Raw genomic sequence first — 25,430 nt, 5'->3', positions numbered from 1 at the left:
CCAAGATTAAATCTTAATCGATGGCTCAGATCATTTTTGGATCGATCTGTGTGAGTTTCCAGAGAATTCTCACCTCGACTTAATTAAGATGATTAATTAATCAATTTTCCTAAGTTTAGAGTTAGGAAACATTAACAAATAGGTTAATGATCTAATTAAACCATCTCTAGGTGGAATTTCCAGAAACAATTTATGGGTTATGAAGATCTCATGTATTATAGCCTCTCCACCAAGTTTCGTGACTAGAACACATCTGATGCTACAAAAATTAACACTCCTTAGCGAGGCCTGTGTTCTAGTGCTGCACATCCGGCCACAACACACTGTCTCTGTACTATCCCCTGTCATGCTACTAATGTCTGGCCATACTGCCCACCAACCACTACGCAACTCCGACACTGCATTTGTGTTGCTGCCGACATTGCCATACTGCTGCCAACTCTGCATCTGTACTGCAACTCCCTCTCATCTGTTGCTGCTGCAACTACTGCAACTGAGAAGCATCCCAAATAATTAATCAACTGTGTTCAGTATGATGTATCTGTCTCCCGAGTCTTTGACTACTACTAGCTACTGCACTGTCTACTAAAGAATCTGCGCTGTTGTTGACTATGCCACTGTGCCACTCAACACTGCTGCCAACACTGTATTGCACTCCTCTACACCTGACTGCTACTAGTGTGCAACTGTCACTTTGGAATCTGACTGTGTAGAAATTTCTCATTTCCCACCCCGGTTTTCAGTTTCTCATTCTTTCTCCCATATAGTTAAATGCCCTTTCCCATAACCATACATTTAACAAGCCGGAAAAAAATAAATTTGTTGAAAACACAAATTCTGGAAATTTCTACATGGTATCAGAGCTTGAGTGTTGAAGGGCAGTTTGGGACAGCAAAAGGAAAAATTACAGCTGCTGATTTTTCACTCAGAAAATTTCAGCAAGCTGATTTTTTCATAAACAACAGTTTTATCTTTACTACAACAATGCTATTTTTCAGTTTTAGGACAGCAGGATGTCATTGGGATTGAGGGTGGAGGATAGGCTGGATGGGCATACAAATTACAACGTTTGGAAGGAGAGAATGTAGAGTATCTTTGAGGAGGCAGAAGTTTGGGATATCATGGTGCATACTACACAGAACCCTGTTGTTGTGCTTACTGATGCTATTCAGTTGGCTGAGTATAATAAGAAGAACAATAAGGGTAAGAGGCTGATTCTAGACGGAATCAAAGACCATTGCATTCCTCATGTGAGAGGAAAGAGCAATGCCCATGAGATGTGGACAACATTGTCCAATCTCTACCAGAGTACCAATGAGAACCGGAAGATGGTCCTGAAGGAGAAGCTGAAGAACATTAAGATGGGTAATGACAGTGCAGCTGGATATCTCACAAAGATTACTAATGTGAGAGATGAGTTGGCAGCGATTGGAGAGGCCATTCCACCCACTGAGTTGGTGCGGATTGCAGTGAATGGCCTCCCTCGTTCATGGTTGAACTTTGCTGATGGGGTTTGTGCACGTGAGACCCTTCCCACATGGGAGAGGTTTTGGGATGATTGCATTTAGACAGAGATCAGGAAAGGTCAGCTTGGGGCAGCCAAGCCAGTTGAGCAGGATGAGGATGTAGCACTGGTGGCAGGAGGCAAGAAGGGCAAAGGGAAGAAGCAGGCTTCCACAAGCAGTGGTGGGGGCAAAGGCAAAGGTAAAGGTAAACAGGGGAACACACAGAAGGACTATTCCAAGGTGAAGTGTTGGAATTGTCAAAAGATGGGACACTATGCAGTTGTGTGTCCGGAGAAGAAGAAGAAGAAGGGGAAGAACCAGGACGTGGCAGTTTCAACAGAGATTGAGGACTTTGCAGGTCGTTTTGACCGGGAGTTTGCGTTCACTACGTGTGAGTCCTCTAGTGCAGGATCACCTGCCACACAGGTTCAGAGGGAGCATGCTTTTCCCTCGATTAGCGGAGCATCTTCAGGTATCTGGTATGTGGACAGTGGGGCTTCACGTCAGGTGTCCGTGAGTACTTCTCAGAGCTTTCAAAGAGTGGCACTGATATTGAGGTAGTACTCGGTGATGACAGAGTTGTTAGAGCAGTCGGGGTGGGGACACTAACATTTCAGAGGGAGTCCAAACCTCCCTTGAAAGTGTGAGATGTTCTTTATGTGTCAGGGATGAGGAAGAACCTCATATCCGTCTCAGCTTTGGAGGACAGAGGATATGAGGTACTGTTCAGGGGAGGACAGGTGTTGATGTATCCCAGGGGCACTCCAGCTGATTCAGCTAGAGTGATAGGTGTACGCCATGCAAAGGTGTACAAGTTTGCATTCCAGCCCCTTTTGGCATTGAGCAGTGGTACCGACAGCAGAGCTAGCAGTTTTGAGCTGTGTGAGATTTGGCACCGTAGGATGGGACATATGTATCATGGAGCCTCGAGGACATTGCGGGAGATCACTACAGGTGTGCTAGATTTCAGTACTGATCACTTTGATACTTGCAGAGGTTGTGCGATGGGCAAGTTTGCCAAATTCCCTTTTCCCAGCAATGACAGCAGAGCGACTGGGATACTTGATTTGATTCATTTTGATGTGAGCGGTCGGATGTCTCATGTTTCCTTGAGTGGATATGAGTACTATGTTTTATTCATTGATGATCACTCCAGGAGGACCTGGATTTATTTCTTGAAGACCAAGAGTGAGGTCTTCAAGCGGTTTCAGGAGTTCAGAGCTCTTGTGGAGACATAGACAGGTCAGAAGATCAAGTCCCTGAGGTCGGACAATGGAGGAGAGTACACCCTTGGAGAGTTTGTTGATTATTCTGCGGAGGCAGGCATTAGGAGGGAGTTCACTGTTCCTTACAACCCCCAGCAGAATGGGGTTGCGGAGAGGAAGAACAGATCCATCATAGGGGCTGCCAAAGTCATGTTACATGATTAGGGGTTGCCATTGTTCTTGTGGGCAGAGGCCTGCAACACAACTGTTTACTTGCAGAACAGGAGTCTGCATCGTGCCTTGGGGCACATGACTCCGGAGGAGGCTTTCTCTGGGAAGAAGCCTGATATTGGTCATCTTCATATCTTTGGATGCATTACATACTCCTATATACCCAAGGAGAAGTGGACCAAACTAGAGCCCACCGCATAGAAGGGTATCTTTGTGGGCTACAGTGAGACCTCAAAGGCCTTTCGGATTTACATTCCTGCACAGAGGAGAGTTGTTGTTAGACGGGATGTGAAGTTCGAGGAGGATAGGGCCTTTAGGAGGTCACGAAGTTAGAGTATTTGGATCAGCCAGACCCTCAGCAGCAGTTGAGTCAGTCGCAGGGATCCAGTGGGCAGGGATCAAGAGGATCTGGAGGTACATCTATGAGGATGTCAGGTTCATCAGTGAGCAGTGGCTCGCCGAACGAGAGGGGTGGTGCTCCGAGCAGCATGCAGAGCAGTTCACTAGGGAGTTCACTGATGGACAGTTCACACGGTACCTCAGCTTCTACAAGTTCAGGTGCAGGTAGGAGGACAACAGACAGACAGTCAGGAGTTCAGGCTACTGATGGTGATGAGGAGGAGTTTCATTCTCCTATGGGAGAAGCATGCTCAGGGAAGAGAAAGCCCAAGTGGCTTCAGGACACCTTGAGAGATGCCACATCTGTTGCTGAGCCGAAGAGGCCGGTCAGAGAGAGTAGACCACCTGAGAGGTTTTGTAGCTATATGGCGATGGTTACCAACATCCTTGACTCTGAGCCTTCTAGCTATGAGGAGCAGCTAGCCAACAGGTCTGGAGAGAGGCCATGCAGGAGGAGTATTCTTCTATCATGAAGAATGATGTTTGGGAGGTGGTGCCGAGGCCTGAGGGCAAATCCGTGGTTACTTCCAGATGGCTTTACAAGGTAAAGCATGCTGCAGATGGCAGCATTGAGAAATTCAAAGCAAGGTTTGTGGCTAGAGGGTTCTCCCAGGTAGAGGGAGTTGATTATGAGGAGACCTTCGCTCCCGTGGCTTGATATACTTCGATCCGCTCCATTATATCGATAGCAGTAGAGATGGGTTGGAAGATCCACCAGATGGATGTGAAGATCGCATTTCTCAATGGCTTCATACAGGAGGAGGTGTACATTGAGCAGCCACAGGGCTTTGAGGTGCATGTGAAGGAGTCCCATGTGTGCAGACTGAAGAAGGCCCTTTATGGCCTGAAGCAAGCTCCCAGAGCTTGGTACTCCAGGATAGATACATATTTGCAGGGGATGGGTTTCACAAAGAGTGAGGCAGATCCGAACCTTTACTTTATTGTGATTGGTGTGGAGCCTCTCATTCTGGTGCTATATGTGGATGACTTGGTCATTACAGGTGTAGAGAGACTCATAGAGCACTGCAAGAGAGATCTTGCGACAGAGTTTGAGATGAAGGACATCGGCTTGATGCATTACTTTTTGGGCTTGGAGGTGTGGCAGGAGGAGGGGCAGTTCTTCCTGGGGCAGGGGAAGTATATTGTGGACATCCTTAGCAGATTCCACATGGAGGATTGTAGACCCATGTCGACACCGATGATCACCAACTGGAGGAAGCTTCATGCTTCGGATTCCGAGTTGGTGGATCCCACATTGTATAGGCAGCTGATTGGTTCCTTGATGTATTTGGTCAACACTAGACCAGATATCTGTTTTGCAGTCAACACGATGAGTCAGTTTATGTGTGAGCCTAGGAAGGTTCACTGGGTGGCTGCAAAACACATTTTGCGATACTTGCAGGGGACAATGGATTATGGTCTGGACTACAGGCAGGGAGATGGAGTGAGATTGGCAGGATACACTGATTCTGATTGGGTAGGTTGTGCTTCTGATAGGAAGAGCACTTCAGGGTGTTGTTTTGGGTTTGGTTCAGCAGTAGTGTCATGGTTCAGCCGGAAGCAGTTGTCAGTAGCACTGAGTTCAGCGGAAGCAGAGTATATGGCAGCCAGTCTAGCTAGTTGTGAGGCTATCTGGCTTCGCAAGATGTTGTTTGGCTTATTTGGTCAGCCGTTGAGACCTTCAGTGATTTACTGTGATAATCAGAGTTGCATTAAACTCATGGAGAATCCAGTTTTTCATGACAGGTCAAAGCATATCGGGATTAGATATCATTTCATCAGAGACTATGTTCAGAAGGGAGCTGTGAAGCTTGAGTATATTTCCACTGATGAGTAGGTTGCAGATCTTCTTACCAAAGCCTTACCACAGGGCATGCATGTCTATTTCAGAGGCAAGATGGGTGTGGTGAGGAACACCTTCCTCGGTAAGAGGGAGTGTTGAAATTTGGTACCGGAGGACAGGTGGTTCCTTAAGGCTTTGATCTCTGGCCTAGGGAAAAGTGTCCAAAAGAATTTAATTTTTCTCCTAAAGTAACTTTATAATTTTTATAAAGTTAAATCTAATTTAAAAGTGACTTTAAGTGATAAAGTTATTAAGTCTAATTTTAAAGTGACTTTTATAAAGTCAATGAAAAAATTAGAAAGGAAAAGTGACTTTGGAAATAAATGACTAAGTGGGTCTTTATTAAAGTGAGGTGAATTAAAAAATAAAAAGTGAGATTTAAATGAGCATTTAATCTCAGCCTTAGATCTCAATCTATTTCAGCCATTGGATTTAGGGATCACCCAAAAGTCACTTGGATCACCCAAAAGTCACTTGGGGTTAGTTTAAAGGAGGAAAATGAGGAAAAGGTCATTCATTCTTTCATGAGCAGATTGGGAGAAGGAGAGCAAGAGAGCAAGAGAGATTTATGAGCAGGGAGGAGAAGGAGACAGCAGCTTGGCACACATTCCAAGGCATCAATTGAGCAGATTTGTACAACTGATTCAACACAGTGAAAGGCAGATTTTGGCACGATTTTCGAGTAGTGGTTTGCACAAAAATCGAGGAACAGTTTGTTGATTTTTCTGCACGCAAAACGAGGGCCGTACAATGCATTTATTGCAGTCCGTACAACGCATTTAATGCTGGCAGTACAGCAACATTTAATGTTGAAAGTGGGCACGAAAATCGAGAAGGCCGTACATCATTTATTGCTGCCCTGTTTGCTGTAATTTCTAGTTTGCTGTGAGGCATGGGAAAAGAGATAAGTTGGAAATTTGCTTGCTGATTTTTTGCTGAATATTTCTCATTGTAAAAAGGCAATTTTCAGAAATAAAGAAGAGCTCTCAAACTGGTTTTCCTCAAGAGTTGTAGGGGGTTTTTCCAGGGTCAAGTTGACCAAAAATCTCAGTGTTTAAATGTGTTTTAATGGCTGTTTATTACTGCTGATTTTTATTTCTGCAATTTCCAGCATTCTGTAAATTTCCAGAATTTGTGTTTTCAGCAATATTTATTTTTTCAGCTTGTTAAATGTATGGTTATGGGAAAGGGCATTTAATTACATGGGAGAAATAAGGTGAAACTGAAAACCAGGGTGGGAAAACAGAAATTTCTACAGACTACATCACTGAGACTGATCCATCCTGCTACTGAATACTGTGGGTCCACATAGCCAGGTAATGATCCATGAGGTGGACTTCTCAATGGACCCTACCCATTTCTGCAACTCTCTGGGGCTATAAATCCACGTTGCCCCACCTCTCTCTTGGAGGTATAACTGCAAACATAGCAAAATATGATCTACTCATACTATTGCTTCTATTGCTTTGCTAATGCTTCCATACTGCTGCTGCAACTCTTGCAATAATGAGTCTGATCTCCCTAGATCTTGAAGCGCTAGCTTCCATAGGGTTGCTCCCTCTGAAGCTACACTCCCTCTGAGTCTTGATTTCCCTATGGGAAATCTCTCTGCTCCCTCCTGGAAACTTGCACTGTCCTCCTGCACTAGAAATTGGATTGCGAAGCTCTGCATTGGGAATCTTCTGGCTGGTACTGCACCTATATACTGCAACTGGGCAATTCACACAGCCTGTGTCACTGCAACTAGCTCTGCAACTGTCTCCCAGGTACTGACTGCAACTAGCTATGCAACTGTCATTTGAATGACCAACTGTGTCTGTTGACACTGAATCTGCTACTGTGGTACTGTGGGCCCTTGTAGCAAAGGGGATGGTCCCGTTGCAACAATCCGGGATTGATCTGACTGATCTCCTTGTTGCAACTGCACTGGACCCTGTGTATTCGACACGCTGGAGTTTCAAACTCCTCTTGGATCTGGTGCCTCACTATCTTCTTTTGAGCCAAGTCCTTGGCTGGGACCCTTCTTCATTCTGCAACTCGTACTATACAACTCGTACTTCCTTCGGCACCTATCTCTAGTAATGGGAAGTCAATCCGCTGCCCAGATCTGCATTCTAGCTAGCTCACATGGCCTCTTCTGGCAAACCTCATATGACCATCTCTAGAAAGTTGCAAAAAACTGCGAAACTCAAATAACCAAAGAACTAAGTAGGAATCTCCTCCCTTTCCTGCTCGGCTACCAGCTCTGAAACTCGAACTCCCTCCTGGAATGCACAGAACTGCTACTATCTGGCTAGCTCTGCCTTAAGCTGCTCTCCAAGACTACACGCTCAGCCTTTCCGAATGTCCTCCGGAAAATGGCATGCGCACTGCAATCCCAACAACTTGAACTGGCTGCTTTGGAAAACATGCACTGCTTGCTACAACTAGAAATCTAGGATCTCCTCCAGAAAACTGGATCTAGAAACCCTCTGATAAATTTGGAAAGTCCTCTGTGTGTGTGTTTTTCTCTTCCACTTGGCGTTGATTCTGCTGCTGCAAAACTTGTTTGCATCCAACTAGAAATTTGCTCAGCGAAAATCTGAGCTGCTGTTGCTCCCTCTGACTGCTGGAATCATTGGCCTGTGTAAATCGAATTTTTCTGCCAACCTGCACTGAAAAATTGAACTCTTACCCCAACAATTCGAACTGCCAATTTGGGTACTGCGCAACCTCTAAGAATTTTGGCTTGCTGCTCCCTCTGAATAGCGAAATTCTCTCCTCCACTTCTAAGCTTCTCGGCTGATCACTCGCACTCTAATATCATGTGAAAATTTCATCTATTGCAACAACTGGAAATTGTTTTTCTAATTTATAATTTATTTAACAATTTATCCGCTGTCTGCTACAACAATACCAAATAACTCACGGTGTGATTTTCACAAATAAGCTGTGGAAGATAATAGCACTGGAAACTGAGAAAATCTAGCACACACACATAAATTTTACAAAGTTTTTTTTTGTAGAAATGTCCTTGGAAAAATCCAACTTGGGAAAACCGGTGCAGCAGGTGAGGGTTTTTATTATTAAGCAACAATGAAATTCTGAGTACAATTTAGATGCCAAAAACTAGCAATCAACAACAAGAAAATCTGGCAAAGATATTCCCTAAGCAACCCCGACACTTGCATTCCTGCACTCGCGTTCACTGTGCTCGAGCTTCTCGCGCTGGGAAAAACTCAACCTCTTTCTGCTGCCTCTCTGGATCTAGAAATCTTCCTTCGGATCACTGACCTTGCCCCTCACTGACACTGCGTTCCAATCTGGCTCGAACGCTACTGCTGCTAGCTCAGTCTACACAAGGAACTGCTACTCTAGTGTCACTTCTCCATCACCACATCGACCCCTTCTTATATGTTCGGATTGGGACTCCGACGACCAAGATTAAATCTTAATCGATGGCTCAGATAATTTCTTGATCGATCCATGTGAGTTTCTAGAGAATTTGATTAATTAACCAATTTTCCTAAGTTTAGACTTAGGAAACATTAAAAAATAGGTTAATAATCTAATTAAGTCATCTCTAGGTGGAATTTTCAGAAATGATTTCTAGGTTATGGAAATCTCATGTATTCTAGCCTCTCCACCAAGCTTCGTGACTAGAACACATCCGATTCTACAAAAACTAACATACAGTAGAATGTTGATGATGCTTATTTCGGTCCTATTTTGTGGAGGTGTATATTGTTATTGACTAGTGGCACGAACAAACTATATGGACATGACAGTACAACTTACTTCTCAAAAACAATAAAAAACAATTTGATTATGTTAAGTAAAATAAAGTTAAATAAAAAATAAAATGAAAAAAGGAATAAGATTAATAAATATTAATTAACACAAAGTTACTTTATTAATATGTAATTAAAATAATAATAATAATAAAATATATAAGAAAATAAATAAATAAAAGGAGTAGTGGGGTCTGCAAGGAAAAAAAACTAACTCCATGTTGGAAATGTAACTAGTTTCGGTCTTCATAATTGTCATTGTACTTATATCAATATGTATTGTACTATTTCATGTGAAAGCAAAAGGAAAAAGAAGAAAAAACATTTTATTATTTTTCTAGTCCAAGCATGTTCTTCATGCTTGTTAAGGTTTATTGTGTCAAAAGAAAATTTGTCACGAGTCAAAGCCCCATTTGGACTATTTGTAAAATAAAGAAAAAATTGTTTTGAGTCAAAAGAGTCAATTTTGTTACCATAAGACCCAGTCGGCCCTCCTGATGGACAAATCAACCAACCCATACATGCTAGGAAGGAAACAAGAGTGAAGGAAATCAACAAAATGTCTGTAAGATATGATGAGGAGGATGAGGTATCGAATGCATCATTAATCACTGACGAGGAGCCAATACAGGGTCTGATGATGACATCTAGAGAGTTAGTTCCTAGGGCTAAGAGGACCATGATGGGTGATCCTGGTAGGTCCACGAGAACCATGAGTATATTTTCTTGTGACATTTAAGGCAGAAGAAAAGAAACTTATTATATGACTCTGACTTGGGTTGGGTTATCGACATGGTCTGTGCTGAGAACAAGTATTCCTGATCCCTATGGGGAAGACTTGCTCACTCTATATCTTAGATTATGTACATGGTCTCACTAACGTTTTGCCTATTGTTTGAACCATCGAATGATTTGTTTCTTTCGTAGTGCTTTTGATTGCTGAAATGGGATTAAAAAAATATGCAATCAATCTGACAGGGTGGGGTCTGGAGGAAACCTATAATGTCTTTCATTTGAGAGTCACCACGTCTTGCATGTAATGAGCTAGACATCTGTGGTCAGGGTATTGGATGAAAGTGGATAAGATCTCCTTGCATCTTGTAAAAAGCAGGGATATTGCCCATTACTCTCATAGTTGTTGGGGTATCTTAATAATGTTCCTCAACTTTCATTTCTTGAAACACAATGCCTCATTTGCTGGCCAACCCTCTTCTCAGAAGAACAACATAAGGCTGAGATGGTAATGAACAAGTTGGGAAAAATCTGCTAGAAATTTGTCTTGTAAAGAACGAAAGTAACAATTTTTGCAGAATTGAAATATATAAGTGAAGGAGCATCAGATGATGACAAGTCAGTGAAGCAAACAAAGTTCGTTCTTCAGATCAAATACTCTAGAAGACTTGGAATATAAAGATCTCCATTGAGATACAAGAATATATATTAGAAATTATGAATAAGATGATGATACAGATGAGAGTGAGAGGTCTGCTTATATACTAGGCAGGTGTCTCTTCATGGAGAGTCATGTCTCATTTCGACATGCCTCTTCAAGCTAATTACTAATAAACTAATCGTTATTTATAATTATAATCATTTACATTATTTCTTATATATTTTATTCATATCATTGCCTTCCTCCTCAAAAAGCTTTGTCCTTAAAGCTTACTGATGAAAGGCCTGATCTCTCTCTTTTTATTTAATCGGATGTCTTCTTGTCTCAGAATTTGTCATCTTCGTTGATACAAGTTTATATGATCCTTTAAGTAACAAACAAAATTGTCGCACTGAGAATGGATCTGACCATCCTAAATTAATCTTTTGTGGAATCTTGCGGTGACTGGAAACTTGTGATGAATTGTTATCACATGAATGGATTGCACTGACATTAGTATTCTTCGGAACATCAGTTTGTTGTTTCTGTTCTAAATACATGGCTTGATTGAGTTGTCTACTCTCGTGATTCGGATGTCGATAAGGAATTCTAGTGATTTGATTTTCCTTTATCTTGTTTGTGTCGTTTTCCTGATTTATTTGAAGTACCTGACTTCCTTTAGTTATGGAAGTTAAATGGTTAATTTCTGGATCTTCCCTTAAAACTTTTGTTGGTGGAACTGCAACTTTTGAGTACATCTTTATTTCAACTAGTTTATCCTCTTCTTGAGTTGTCATATTCACTGTATCGATGTTCGTTTTTTCTTCAACTTGAATTTCTATATTTGAAGATTTCAACGCTTCCTTTTCAACAAGTTGTTGCCCCCTGTTTTCCAACAACTCCTTATCCTTCTTAAGCTTATTAATTTGCGTTAATAATTTTTCACTATGGTCTTTAAGTCGAGAAACTTCCTCATTCTTGTCAGCAGTGATTTTGTCAACTTCCTTTTGCATATTTTGTATCGCTTTTTTACTTTCTTGAAGAATTACTTTTGAGATTTCTTGTATGTCTTTTGGTGTCACTGAATCTGGCTTCAAAGTAAGATCTCATAGTGTTATTTTTTTGCTTTTTGTGGGAAAATGTCAAAAACTTCTTTTTTTGTATTTAGAATAAAGGAACCAAGGGTTTCCATCCAGGGTGAACCTAAAATAATGTCACCTTGATCGCTCCATAGTGTTTGAACTGAGAATTGTGATACGAATGTATAATCTCCAACGTTTAATTGTAAATTGGTTATGTCATATATTTTGCTGTTAAAACAGTCAATTTTTTCAATTATATTTGACTCGAGAATCACTAATTGGTTTGCGATTTTAGGTTTTATATAATTTTTATTTTCAGCTGAAGAGATAGCAATAGTAACATCTTTTTCTGCTATAGACCCTTTGATTCTAAATGGCATTGAGGCATAGTTATATTTAGTTTATGGGAATCTTTCGGTTTTCATCTCTGATCTAGGTTCCATTTTTCTCGACCTTAGAGTTTTAAAAATACCCCTTTTTAATCTTTAGAATAACACTTTATACTTTTTATTTTATTTTTTATTTTTTTAATCTTCAAAAACTTTTAATTATTTCTTCCCTGCCCCTCCCCCCATCCGCCCCCCATTTTTTTTAATGTCTCTCCCTCTTAGTGATATAATAATATGTCTCAAAGTATCCCTTTGATTGATATATAGTTAGCAATTATACTTTTATCTCTATTTATATACTTTTAATAATTTTTCTTTAATAAAAATGCTTCCTTTGTTTATATTATACGATTGAGAATAAAATTTGTTCACTAAAGGTGGAGATCAATATGGGTGTATGGACGCGATGGATAGGTCGATGTGGATACAACGTTTGAGTGGAGATGTCTGGTGGAAATATAATACAATGTGTGGTTGTGGAATATGATGCAGGTTTTAGACAAGGTTTGGACGATAATGGCAGTCCACAAATAGGTACAATGGGGATCGAGCAGGGATGTCCTAGGGTGGTATGCAATGGCTTGTGTGATGTGCAGCGAATGTATGAACGGAGGCACTGGCTGAAGAGATTAAGTGACGATCTATGGTGTTTTGAAATAGAATGGGTTGATACAACAGAAAACGAGAAACACAATGGTACGGGTTGATACAACAGAAAACAGGAAACACAATTGTTTGATACAGTGGGAGATTTGGTCTAAGACGTTTTTGACAAGGGCGAATTTGATGGAAAAATGTTGTGATTACTAAAATAATAATCAACGTAGATGAGTGGACTTCGGTCGCTTGTAGGCAATCTGTTGGAGATTGCTGTGACGAGATGGAATGACGATGTCGATTTTGGTGACTGTTCTAGGTTGCGATGTGATTGACCGCGATGGTTATGGAAGAGATTTTAGCGGCAAAGTATTGAGGCTAACGACAATGATGGGTAGGGGCTCGCGACATGGTGAGAAAGTCGACAGAGGTTGTTGCTATGGCGATGGCAACTACAGTGCTTGGTTGTGTCGATTGTTGCAACTTCCCTTTGTCCGTTGTGGAGAGTTGGGCCTAGTTGTAGGGCGATATGCGCTTATGGTTGCCCGACCGCTGTAGTTTCGACACCGGTTTCGATGAGGTTGGCGGCTAACTCTATGTAGTGGAATCAAGGTTATGTTTCGCTGACCGATATATAGCCTCCAGTTTGGACGGTGACAACGACTGGGGCAACTCTAGATCATTGGTACCATCGACTGTGTGCCCATCGAGCAGTGGTGGTAGCTCTGTCTGCGGCACCACGACTGCGGCTAGACGAAACTATTTTTATTTTTATTTTTAATTTATTTTTTATATTTTCTTTGATTTTTAATAATCTTATTTTTATTTGTTTTTTTTTCCTAGTAATTTTTTTTTTAGTATATATACTATTTTTGTTTCTTCATATATATATGTATGCATGGAGAAACAAAAATAGTATATATACTTTAAAAATAGTATATATATACTTGATGCAAAGTTGATGGCCAAAGACCTGGAACAGAGAGCGTGGCTCTGTGCAGCGGTGGAGCGGCCCGAGGATTGAACTGCGTTGATACCAAATGAAGCGAACAAAGTTCGTTCTTCAGATCAAATACTCCAGAAGACTTGGAATGTAAAGATCTCCGTTGAGATACAAGAATATATATTAGAAAGTATGAATAAGATGACGATACAAATGAGAGTGAGAGGTCTGCTTATATACTAGGCAGGTGCCTCTCCATGGAGAGTCATGTCTCATTTAGACATGCCTCTTCAACCTAATTACTAATTAACTAATCATTATTTACAATTATTATCATTTATATTATTTCCTATATATTTTATTCATATCAGTCAGGAGTAAAGCTAATTGAAGAGGAGCTAGGATCAATAATTATGGAGCAGCAACTCACCAAATTTGTGGACATTAAATCCCCAAAAGGATCAAGAGAATCAAATATTGATGTGAGTGAAGTAGTGTAGAAACACATAATCACAATTGAATTGAGGGAACTTCTATGCCAGCAAAAAGGAAAGATGCCATTAGAAGCACCACAATTTCCTGTTGCTGCTTGCTTTCTGGAAGTGTGCAGGAGTGGCAGGAGATCCTGTAATTTGTTCATTGGCAGAAGGAAGGGGGAATTCAATTCCTATGAAAAGCAATAAAATGGAGTGATGGCAGTTCTTGTGTGTCACTCCCATAATGTCACTAGCAGTAGAAGGTGATTTGTTTTGGAACTTGATAGCATTGATGACAAGGATCCAATCAGCATTCTTTGGACCTCATATCTACGTCAAACATGTTCTGTATCCTTCTAGTAAATGTTCAGGCAAGGGGAAGGGATATCATGCTTGACTTTGTGAGGTACATACTTCCTTTAAATGCCCAGGTCCATGAAGTAAAGAAGGTTGTAAAGGACGTGAAGCTGCTAGCAGCAGACTAACTGATTGGAGAGGACCTGTTAAGAAATTTGGGCAAAACTAGTGAATTTATATGTTTCCAAAATTCAGATGGAGGTTGCTATCTTTAATTTCTTGATAAATTGTGTATGAAAATCAGTGAAGATTGAGGAGTGCTTAGTGAAAGACAACCTGGAAGAGTTTACTCAACACTTTGATATTGATCAGATATGCATTTTAGCCAATTCTTTCGTATTCTGGTTTTGGTTTAGGACCTATTACTGTTCCATGTATGTGATCTTTGTTAAAATTAGTCTATGTTTAGGGCTGTCAAATCTAGTATGTTAAAGCGATATGATGATGTGTTTTGGGATTTTCTCTAAACTGTTTTCCATAAGATGTGTAAGAAATGTTTGGTTGACACACAGGTGAGCCTCTATATTGGAGAATACTCTGAATAAATGGATTTTTTCTTTTGTTTTTATTGAAATTTCTTCAACTGGGAAAAAGGAAGTGACCCTTGAAATAAATGAATTATTTATATCCCTCTATATATATTACTAGTATACTATTTTCTATCATCCTCTGTGTGCAACAAAAGGCAGTGGAAAGTGATGTTCTGTGCATTTTCCATAGAATGTGTAAGAAATGTTTGGTTGACACATGGGTGAGCGTCTATATTGGAGAATACTTGGAATAACTGTATTTTTTGTTTTTTGTTTTAATTGAACTCTCTTGAACTGGGGAAAAAGGAAACGATGCTTGAAATCGATGAATTAGTTGTATGCCTCTATATATGACTAGATTATCCTTTAAAAATTGTTGATGCTTGATTCTAGGGCATTGCATTTTTTTCCAAACCAGGTTAAATCTTTGGTTTATGGTCTGATTCATTACATAGATTGGAAGGTATACTATTTTCTTTCATCCACAGTGTGCACCAAAAGAGAGTGGAAAGTGAAGTTCTGTGCATTTACATTTCATTGTTCAGTGCCTGTGAAGAAATACAAGTGCTCACAGAACTGATTTATGTTTTATCTTGATCATGCAACACTTGTCTGAAGGTACCGGTTGGCAAATGAAGGGAAATTTCCTGGTCCTGATTTCACATGTAAGCAGGTGGGAGGCTCTTACTACATAATAAGAGAGATAATGCAGGAAATGATACACCAACATAAAGCATCAGGAAATTTAGATAGAGTGGAATTATCAGATAAACAAACAAGCGTACATGATCTGAAACCAATATCTGTTTCAACAGAAATGTCTGTGGCCATGTTGAAAGAAACTGGTGAAGATGTAGAGAAAAATCACACTTTAGCATCAGAAGTGGATAATAATCAGGAAGTTTTACTAGACAGAGGACATCAGAATGCCCATAGCACTGATGTTAGATTAACGTGTGATTCAAATGATCAAACTGTAATATTGCAAGAGAATCACTTAGCTGAAGAGCCAATGGGGGCATCCACAAAATTTGATTCAGTGGAGCCCATGCAGGCAATGCCAGAAAAAGTATTACATGAGAAAGGACACGATAATAATGTTGTGGGTGAACAACAGCTACCCAGCATGGATGCCAATAAACAACAGAAGCTGATGGAGATTGAGGTGAGTGCAATTTACTGGCATGTTTAATTGTCATATATTCAAATTCCTGCTAAATATTTATTAGGTTCTCTATACAAAGTTTTGTTGCAAGTTTTGATTCATACAATAGGAAAAATAGAGACCTTTAATGGCCATTTTGCTGAAGCTTTCAGCCTTGTCAACGTCCACAAACTTGGATACTGGCTAAATGTATTCAGGGAAGAGTTCTAATTTTCAGAGGAATATATCCAAAATCAACAACTATTCAGCATGAAGTTACAGATTCAACATGGCAGCCATCTTGGTAATGCAAAAGAGAGTTTGTCAAAAACTCAAGAAAAACTCACAAAAAAAATAGTAAATTCTGGAAAAGTAAAAAGTATTCATTCACATGAAAGTTTACAATGTATGTATGTTGAATATTTTGGGAAGTATCTCATTTGAAAGTACATAGATGATAGTACATGCCACAAAATGCCATGGATTCTGGATGATGGGCTATGAAGGCAAATCTGATGACTCAGGAGTCATGTGAATCAGAAGTTCCAACTGTGGCAGTTGATGCCTCAGCATTGAGCCATTTGGAGACCTCCTCTGAACAGTGGTTCCTCTTGCTTAGTGATGCAGTATGAAGGATACACCTCGTCCAACTCGATAGCTTCATTAACAATGCTTCCTGCAATGTTAATAATAAAATGTTTGAATTAAAAAATTGAAATAATAAATAGTCAACATTACACAGCTTAAAGTTGCATTCTAATTTTAGATGCTTCAATAGCTTAATTTGACATGGAGATTATACTGGAAAATGAAAAAAAACAAATTGTTTAGGCTCTTTTGGGCTGATCAGTTGAGTACTAAGTTGCATGAAACGCCGCAATGTCTGGAAGTTTTTGAAACGAGTACAGCTGGAAACATGACCCATGGAAAATGGAAACATTGGCAGAAATGTTGGGTGAAACGTCATATACATATATATATTTTTACAAATAATTTAATTACATATTATATTCCAAGAAAGGAAAGAATGAGACGTATAACTGACATTTTAGAAGGAAAACCAACTCTATATTTATTATTAACACTGATGGATGATTACAGGATGCAAAAATTCAAAATTAGACATTATAGATGATGCTGTACATCGAAGTTTCCAAAATCAGCCTTTATACATGACGCTATTGTTGAAAAATCACCTACAAGCTGATTTTCCCTTGTAGGACTTTTGTCCAACACTTAAGTCAACCTCTGATTTCTGTCTCCAATAAAAACTTCTCCCAAATAATGCATTTAAACAAAACACATACAATCTAATTTTTATGAGCAGAAATACGAATGACTAAAATCTGATCTTTAGCAATGAAAATAAACAGTAAGCATCACACATTTGACACAAGTATTTTGGGTCAAGCCCCTGGAAAATCCCCGAAGGGAAAACCAGTGAGAAGAAGAATTTTTATTAGTAAGCTCACAGAGAAATTCTGAGTTTACAGTGGATTAAACTTTCTCGCAAATAATAGACAAACTTATCTTGATTTTCATGCCCAAAACAGAAAATTAGCTTGCTTCCTGCTGTACGACCTGCCCCTAATTTATTGCTGCACAGCCCCTCAAAAATCATGCCCACACGCAGCTGTAAGGACCCTTGATTTGCGTGTTGAACAGAAGCATTAAATTCAGTACAGCCCAGTCATTTAACCCTGGAAAATTGCGTTCTGTATGGCCTTCTTAACTGCTGTACCTTTTCCTCGATTTCTGTGTGCATTAATTACTGTATTTCCTGCTGCAGTATGTTAGTTTTTGGAGTGGCAGTGGACAAGTGTTTTAGTCTCTATGATGTCTAAGAGGCTAAAGAACACGAGATTTCCAAACCCCATAAAAGGTTTCGTGAGATAACACTCAGAAACACCTTAATTAAATTAATCAGCCAATAATTTAATTATTTCCCAAGTCTAACTTAGGGAAGTTGGTTAGTTAAAGTTAATAAATTAAGGTAATTCAATTTTTCCCTAGAGACTTCTATTGATGGAGTCAAAGTAATATAAGCCATTGATCGGGATTAGATCTTGGCCGGTGGTTGCGCAACGGAAGATTATAAGAGCAAGTCGAGGGCTTGGAGAAAAGGCATCAGCTAAATTGAATATCATTTGAGCAGTTCAAGAATCCAGTTTGCAGCATTCAGCAAGGACGCAGTTGAAGCTAGGGAAGCATCAAAAGGAGAGGGAGCAGTACATATTTGGGAGCAGAGATTCCGGAGGAAGATTTCCTCAGTATTTCCAGTGTCCAGGGAGGCAGGAAAGTGGAGGTCGAATTATCTGTAGAGGATGCCATACAAAGCAGTGCAAATAGCGAGAAACCCTAGTGTGAGTTGCTGAAAGAGACTGATTTCAGTTTTCAATAGCCGGATCAAGGTCCAAAAGACAGGGTGAGTTTGTTCCAAAGGCAGAGGGAGGCCAGATGTCTCACCTGGAGGCTGATCTAGGGCTGTACAAATTTCCAGAAGCCAGAGTTGCACATTTCCAGTGCAACAGTGTGAGTAGCTGGGAAGTTTGAGTGGCTGAAGAAGCCAAGTTGGATTACAGAGGGAGATACTTTATCTCCACTATATTTTGCCAGGTGTGATCAGTGTTTGTTGGAGAATTTCCAGTGAAAGGCATCAATTTGATTGTACTCTCAAATTGTTGCATAATAATAAAACCCTTATCTGCTGCACTGGTTTTCCCTTCAGGGTTTTTCCAGGAAGTATTTTTTTTTTGAAGGATCGGTTATATTTCTATTAAACAATTTGGATTTTGGCCAGAACCATTACATTCAAAAGCAACAAAAGTTGCACATCCCTCGAAAAGTGCTTTGACCAGAGTCTACAAGATTTCAGAATTGTCCTCTCTAGATTTTCTACAACATTTTCCTTATAACTTCGCCAAAAAACGCCATTAATATTTACATACTTGCATAACATAAAAAGCTACTTCTATATACTAACTATTTAGTTTCTTCTGACTTGTGCATCCCGATTTCTTCCTTATCTTCCGCTGCTGCTTCCCCCTGTCGGCCTGGTTCCTCAACATCATGCTACTCAACCTCTTGCTAGATCTCCAGTTGGACAATGAACTTCAGAGGAAGAGCTCCCTGCTCTCCGTGCACAAGATCATTGTCACCTCCCTCCCCTATGCTAAACACTTCTTTCAGAACCGACACAACCGCAATCTCCACCCTCTCCATCGAGTTCTCCACCTTTTAGTCGAGATTTGCTATCTTTGACATGATCACCTATGTTGCCGCCTGAACATTCTCCACGTCCTTCCTCAAGCCTTCCAGCTGACTCGATATGAGGGTAAAGTAAGACCTGGCCTCAGAGATAATTTTCCCTCCAATCCGAGATATCATGTCCTCCACCTCCTACCTGAATGCACCAAAAGAATTCTTAGAGGAGCCTCTGACACTATTGCCAGATGGAGAAGCCATTTTTTCAGCACAACGAGTTTGTGAGGCAATCCACATTGCATATGCCCTCCATAGCCACCTTCTTATAGCCAAGATCAACTCTAGATTGACGGCGCGAGAGGTCCCTTCATTTTTAATGCTCTTCGGAATTGCACTCCCTGCAACCAAATTAATTTTCATTGCTTCTTGCTCCGAGATGTATTCCCACACGATCGACCTGAGACTATCCTCCTCGAGCTCAAAGAATGCAATTCCTTCACAGTTGCTCTGCCTTAAATCTCGGATTATGGACTCCCAACTGTCCTTATTCCTGTCTTTATTCCTCATAATTAACCATCTGTAAATTGAAAGATCCAACATATCGCCAGGACTCCCACTGCGCAACAAACAGGCCAAGGTATAAAGGCAGTTAACCCTCCTGTTTGATGATTCACCCTTCTCAATATTCTTCTTGCACTTAGAGAATTTCAATTTGTTAGTGTTCATGGGATGTGACATATGGATGATGCGTCCTCGTTGTCCTTGAGTTCACTTTTCTCCCTTAGTTAACGATGTGATTGGCTTGTTCGTCGGCTGACACATTATTTTCCCTCTTGATATAATAGAATTCTATGTTTTCAAACTTATCTAACATCAAATAAATTCTTTGCATAGTTGGGTTTGGGTCAAGGTCCTTATTTTGAGACCATTTAACACATTTTTGAATGGTGATAAGAGAGTCTCCAAAAATAGATAATTGCGAGATTCCTTCTTCTGCTGCCAACCTGAGCCCTTACCAAAGTCCATATTCTTCCACCTGATTATTTGTGGCTACTCCCAGACCCTAGGCAGACTTTTTTTCAACTTTTCGATCAGGGCGAAAAATAACCCCTCTCAGTCCAGCCTCCCCTGTTTTTCTAGGGACTATTGTCCAAAAATAACGGTGTCTATTTTATTGTGTGTGCATCTATTTCTCAGTTCCATATTTTTATTTGTGCAACATTTTTGTGGTGAAGAATGCATTGGTGATTTAATTGTTATTTGCCGTTAATAATTAACAAGAGACAAATAAACTGCTAAGAGTTAGAAGATTAAACTCCAGTTGTTGCATTTGAGGAATTTTAATATGGTATTAGAGTAGAAAATGTTTGATTAGAGGCTTTAGGCGAAAGGAAACAAAGTTGTGTAGTTTTAGAGGGAGATCTGAAGCACAAAATTTTAGATCTGCAGAGGCTAGCCAGGCAGTGCAAATTGTTAGAGGCAGAAAATCGATTTCTAGTTGAGGGTGAAGAAGAAGTTTGATTTGCCTTAGGAGCTATAGCAGCAGGTAGTAGGATTGCCAGAGAGGGTTTCCAGTGAGTTTCGAGAGCAAATCTAGCGCATAAGATTTGCAGCAAGGGTTTTACAGTTGTAGATCAGCGTTGGGCAGAAAAGCACATGAAGAATTATACCCAGGACTTCTCCAGTGTATTTGAGTTTCTCTGATTTTTCGTTATCGCTGCAAAGAGATTCAAAATTCATGATGCTACAGATTTGTCTTCCATATTTGGAGATGAATTCGCTCAGATAGCTTGCCTCTAGCTCGACTTCATAGGGTGTCTGGTATATAGATAGTGGAGAGTCAACACACATGATAGAAGTTAGAGAATACATCTCTAGCTATAGGGAGGAGAAGATGGACTTCCAGATCCAGATGGGAAACAAAAGTAAGTGTACTCTAGTTGGGAGAGGTACCATTGAGATTCAGAGGGAGTCAGGGGCAAGCACCAGTGTTATAGATGTGTTTCACATGCTAGGATTGGGAAAGAACCTAATTTCAGTCTCAGAACTTTAGGAGAAGGGATGCGATGTTCACTTTGTTGGGAAGAAGGTGTTCATAAAACACTAGAGTTGGAAGAAGGTGAAGCGGATTGGGGTCAAAAGCAACAAATTGTATAAGTTGCAACTTGATTCTCTAAAGGCACTAGTCAACAACACATGTAGCAGAGGGAGAGACCTGAATGAATTGTAGCATAGGAGAATGGGATATTTACACCATGGAGCACTTAGGATGCTCAAGGAGACAGTGACAGGTGTTTGAGAATTGAGCACAGAACACGATGATGTGTGTAGGGGGTGCATACCTAGAAAATATGCTAAGGTAGCATTCTCAAGAAGTGACAGTAGATCATATGGCGTGTTACAACCTATACATTCAGACATTTGCGGCCCAATGTCCACCGGATCTCTCAAAGGGTTTGATTACTTTGTCACCTTCTTATATGACTACTTCACGAAGACCTGGATCTATTTTTTTAAGACCAAGGATGAGGTCTTCAATTGTTTCCAAGAGTTTAAGGCTCTAGTGGAAAACATGACAGGGAAGAAGATGAAGGTGCTTCACACGAATAATAGAGGAGAGTACACAAATAGTGACTGCATGGGATTCTGTGCAAAGGAGGGCATCAGGAGGGAGTGGACAACTCCATACAATCCACTATAAAATGTAGTGGAGCGGAAAAACAGGTCTATAGTTGGGGAAACAAAAGATATGTTATATGATCTTGATATGCCCAAGATTCTCTGGGCAAAGGCATGTAGCACAACAGTGTATTTACAAAACAGGGTTCCTCACAGTGCTTTGGGGAAAATAACACCAAAGGAGGTTTTCTCAGGGAAGAAACTGGAGGTTAGTCACTTCAGAATCTTTGGCAGTATAACTTACTGTCATGTACCAGATGAGGAATGCACTAAGCTAGATTAGACTGCAGAGAAGGGGTTCTTTGTTGGGTATAGTAAAACCTCAAAGGCATACATGATCTATATTCCTAGCAACATAAAGATTATCGTGAGACAAGATGTGAAGTTCATGGAGGATAAAGCCTTTAGAAGGTCTTGTGAGATGCCGACAGGTGATCAGAGTGGGCTAGTAGAAGCTCCTTTAGTCCAACAACAGGGATAGCTGCAGGAACAACTGCAGGGTTCTAGTACAGTTACCAGTATCAACATTAGTTCAAAAGCAAGATCTAGCGAGTTCACAACAGATAGAGTAGGAAAGGCAGGATGAGGAGCTAGTCAAACCACCCACCACTAGCGATTGCACTAGCGGAGAAGTTCGTTAGACGCGGAGGGATGCGTAGGAGTTTTATGGGGACTTCCAGAGTGATCTAGAGAGAACACATACAACAAGACAAGTACCAAGCATTAGTGGCATAGGTTGTTGAACCTTCCAACTATTAGAAGGTTGCACATCATCAAGTGTGGCGGGATGCCATGGTGGAGGAGTATAGCTCCATCATGACAAACAATGTTTGGGAGGTAGTGCCGAGACCTTTGGATAGGTCGATTGTGGGATCCCAATGGATCTATAGGATCAAGTACATTGTAGACGACAACATGGAGAAGTACAAGGCTAGGTTCATGGGAAAGGGGTATAGGTAGAAGGAAGGTATAGACTATGAGGAGACCTTCGCCCTAGTTGCCAGATCTACTTCCATTCGGTCAATGATATCTCTAGCAGCATGAATGGGATGGTAGATTCACCAGATGGACGTCAAGGCAACATTCTTGAATAGGGTGATAAAGGAGGAGGTATACATTGAACAACCAGAGGGCTTCAACACACATGAGAGGGGCATGTATGTGTGCAGACTGAGGAGAGTGCTATATAGGCTCGAACAAGTTTCGAGGGCATGGTATGGTTGGATTGACAACTACTTGCAATAGATAGTATTCGTCAAGAGTGATGCGAATCCCAACCTTTATTATCTGATGGTAGAGGGTGAGCCTCTCATCCTAGTGTTGTATGTGAATGACCTCTTTTTGACAGGGTCATGAGGGTTCATAGAGGATTGCAAGAGGAACCTGGCAGCAAAATTCGACATGAAGGATTTGGGTCTGATGCATTACTTCCTAGGCCTAGACGTATGGCAGAGGGATGGGGAGATCTTCCTTAGTCAAGGGAGATATACTACCGAGACCTTGAAGAAGTTTAGGATGTAAGATTATAGGCCTATGTCCATGCCTATGATTACTAACAGGAGGAAGATCAATGCATCAAAGGACAAGGACGTTGGCCCAACCTTATATAGATAACTCATTGGTTCACTCATGTATCTAGTCAACACCAGGCCAAATATCTGCTTTGCGGTCAACACTCTCAATCAGTTTATGGTGGAACATAAGAGAGTAAACTAGATAGTAGTGGGGCATATACTTAGGTGCTTACATGGCACAGTCGAGTATGGGTTGATGTATACTCTAGGTGATGGTATTAGGTTGTGTGGTTTTATAGATGCAGATTGGGCAGACAGTTCAATAAATACAAATGACACCTCTAGGTGCTGCTTTAGTGTTGGATTATGGGTTGTATCTTGGTGCAACAAGAAGTAGAAGTCTATGGCTCTAAGCTTTGCAGAGGCAGAGTACATGGTAGCAAGCATGGCTACATGTGAAGCTAATTGGATTCGGAAACTACTAGTGAGTTTTTTCGGTCAGAGCATGGTGGCGACCAATATCTACCACAATAATTAGAGTTGCATTACGCTCTCTGAGAATCCAGTGTTACATGATAGGTCGAAACATATAGACATATAGTACCACTTCATCAGGGATTGTGTGCAATGTGGATCGGTTCAACTACAACATGTTCCCATAGACCAGCAGGTGGCCGATATACTCATGAAGGCTCTAGGGAGAGCCAAGTTCGTCTATTTCAGAGAACAAATGGGTATAGTGGATAACACCTTCCTTGCTAAGAGGGAGTGTTAGCTTTTAGAGTAGCAGCGAACCAGTGTTCTAGTCTCTATGGTGTCTAAGAGGCTAAGGGACACGAGGTATCCAAACCCAGAAAATGTTTCATGAGATAACACTCAAAAACACCTTAATTAAATTAAGTAGCCAATAATTTAATTATTTCCTAAGTCTAACTTAGGGAAGTTGGTTAATTAAAATTAATTAATTAAGGTAATTTGATATTGCTTTAGAGACTTTTATTGATGGATTCCAAGTGATCTAAGCCATCGATCGAGATTAGATATTGGCCTTTGGTTGCCCAATAAAAGATTATAAGAGCAAGTCGATGGCTTGGAGAAAAGGCATCAGTTAGATTGAATATCATTTGAGCAATTTGATTACCTAGTTTGCAGTATTGAACAAGGGCACAGTTGAAGCTAGGGAAGAATTAAAGAGAGAAGGAGCAACAAAGATTTGGGAGTAGAGATTCCAGAGGAAGATTTCCTCCCTATTTCCGGTGTCCGGGAGGCAGGAAAGAGGAGGTCGAATTATCTATAGAGGAGGCCATACAGAGCAGTGCGAATGGCCAGAAACTCCAGTGCGAGTTGTCAAAAGAGACTCATTTCAGTTTTCAGTAGCCATATTAGGGTTTAGAAGGTAGAGCGAGTTTGTTCTAAAGGCAGAGGGAGGCTAGATGTCTCACCTGGAGGCGATCCAAGGCTGTATAAATTTCCACTCCAACAATGTGAGTAGCTGGGAAGTGCGAGTGGCTGGAGAGAAGCAGAGTTGGATTACAAAGGGAGATATTTTATCTATAGTATATTTTTCTAGTTGCGATTAGTATTTGCCGGAGGATTGTCAGTAAAAGGCATTGAGTTGATTGTACTCTCAAATCGCTACATAATAATAAAACCCTCATCTGTTGCACTGGTTTTCCCTTTGGGGTTTTTCTAGGGACTAATGTCCAAAAATAACGATGTCTATTTTATTGTGTGCATATATTTCTCAGTTTCGTATTTTTATTTCCACAACGTTTTTATGGTGAAGAATACATCAATGATTCAATCGTTATTTCCATTAATAATTAACAAAAGACAAATAAACTGCTAAGAGTTAGAAGATTAAACTCCAGTTGTTGCATTCAAGGAATTTCACATTGTATGGCCTCTTGTACCTGCAATAAATGATAATTTTTTTCCTTGGAATGCATGCCCAATTTCTAGCTGCAAAATGCCTTGGTATTTGTGCCCTTCCCAAGCTCTTCTTCTCCTTTTTACTCAACTCTTCTTTTCCTCTCTTCTCAAAAAGTGTGCCTCTTCCACTCTCTTTTCTCCTTTTATTTCTCTTTAATGACTGAAATCCCTAAGCTTAGATATCAATGGCTAAGATTAAATCTCTTCATCTCATGACCAATGGTCATGACTTAATTCATATTTGGGCCCACTTAAATC

The 25,430-nt window shown here is 40.4% G+C and overlaps 1 protein-coding gene across 3 annotated transcripts in view; it reads left to right on the top strand.

Annotated features, from left to right (window-relative positions):
- The window catches only part of LOC149201725 (uncharacterized), a 169,597-nt gene that overhangs the window by 43,125 nt on the left and 101,042 nt on the right, over positions 1-25,430 (top strand). For 2 of the 3 annotated variants that reach the window (XM_089402991.1, XM_089402992.1), the window contains exon 4: positions 15,318-15,864. In XM_089402991.1, coding sequence (XP_089259117.1) covers positions 15,318-15,864 — 547 coding nt within the window. The remainder of the gene's footprint in view (positions 1-15,317; positions 15,865-25,430) is intronic. The other variant, XM_089402993.1, reaches the window with a different exon arrangement.

The sequence above is a fragment of the Pinus tabuliformis genome, chromosome 2_1 (genome assembly GCF_031772625.1).
Source record: "Pinus tabuliformis cultivar Carrire ecotype Pingquan chromosome 2_1, CPIR1, whole genome shotgun sequence".
Taxonomy (NCBI): domain Eukaryota; kingdom Viridiplantae; phylum Streptophyta; class Pinopsida; order Pinales; family Pinaceae; genus Pinus; species Pinus tabuliformis.
This window is presented reverse-complemented; position numbering and strand designations above follow the sequence as displayed.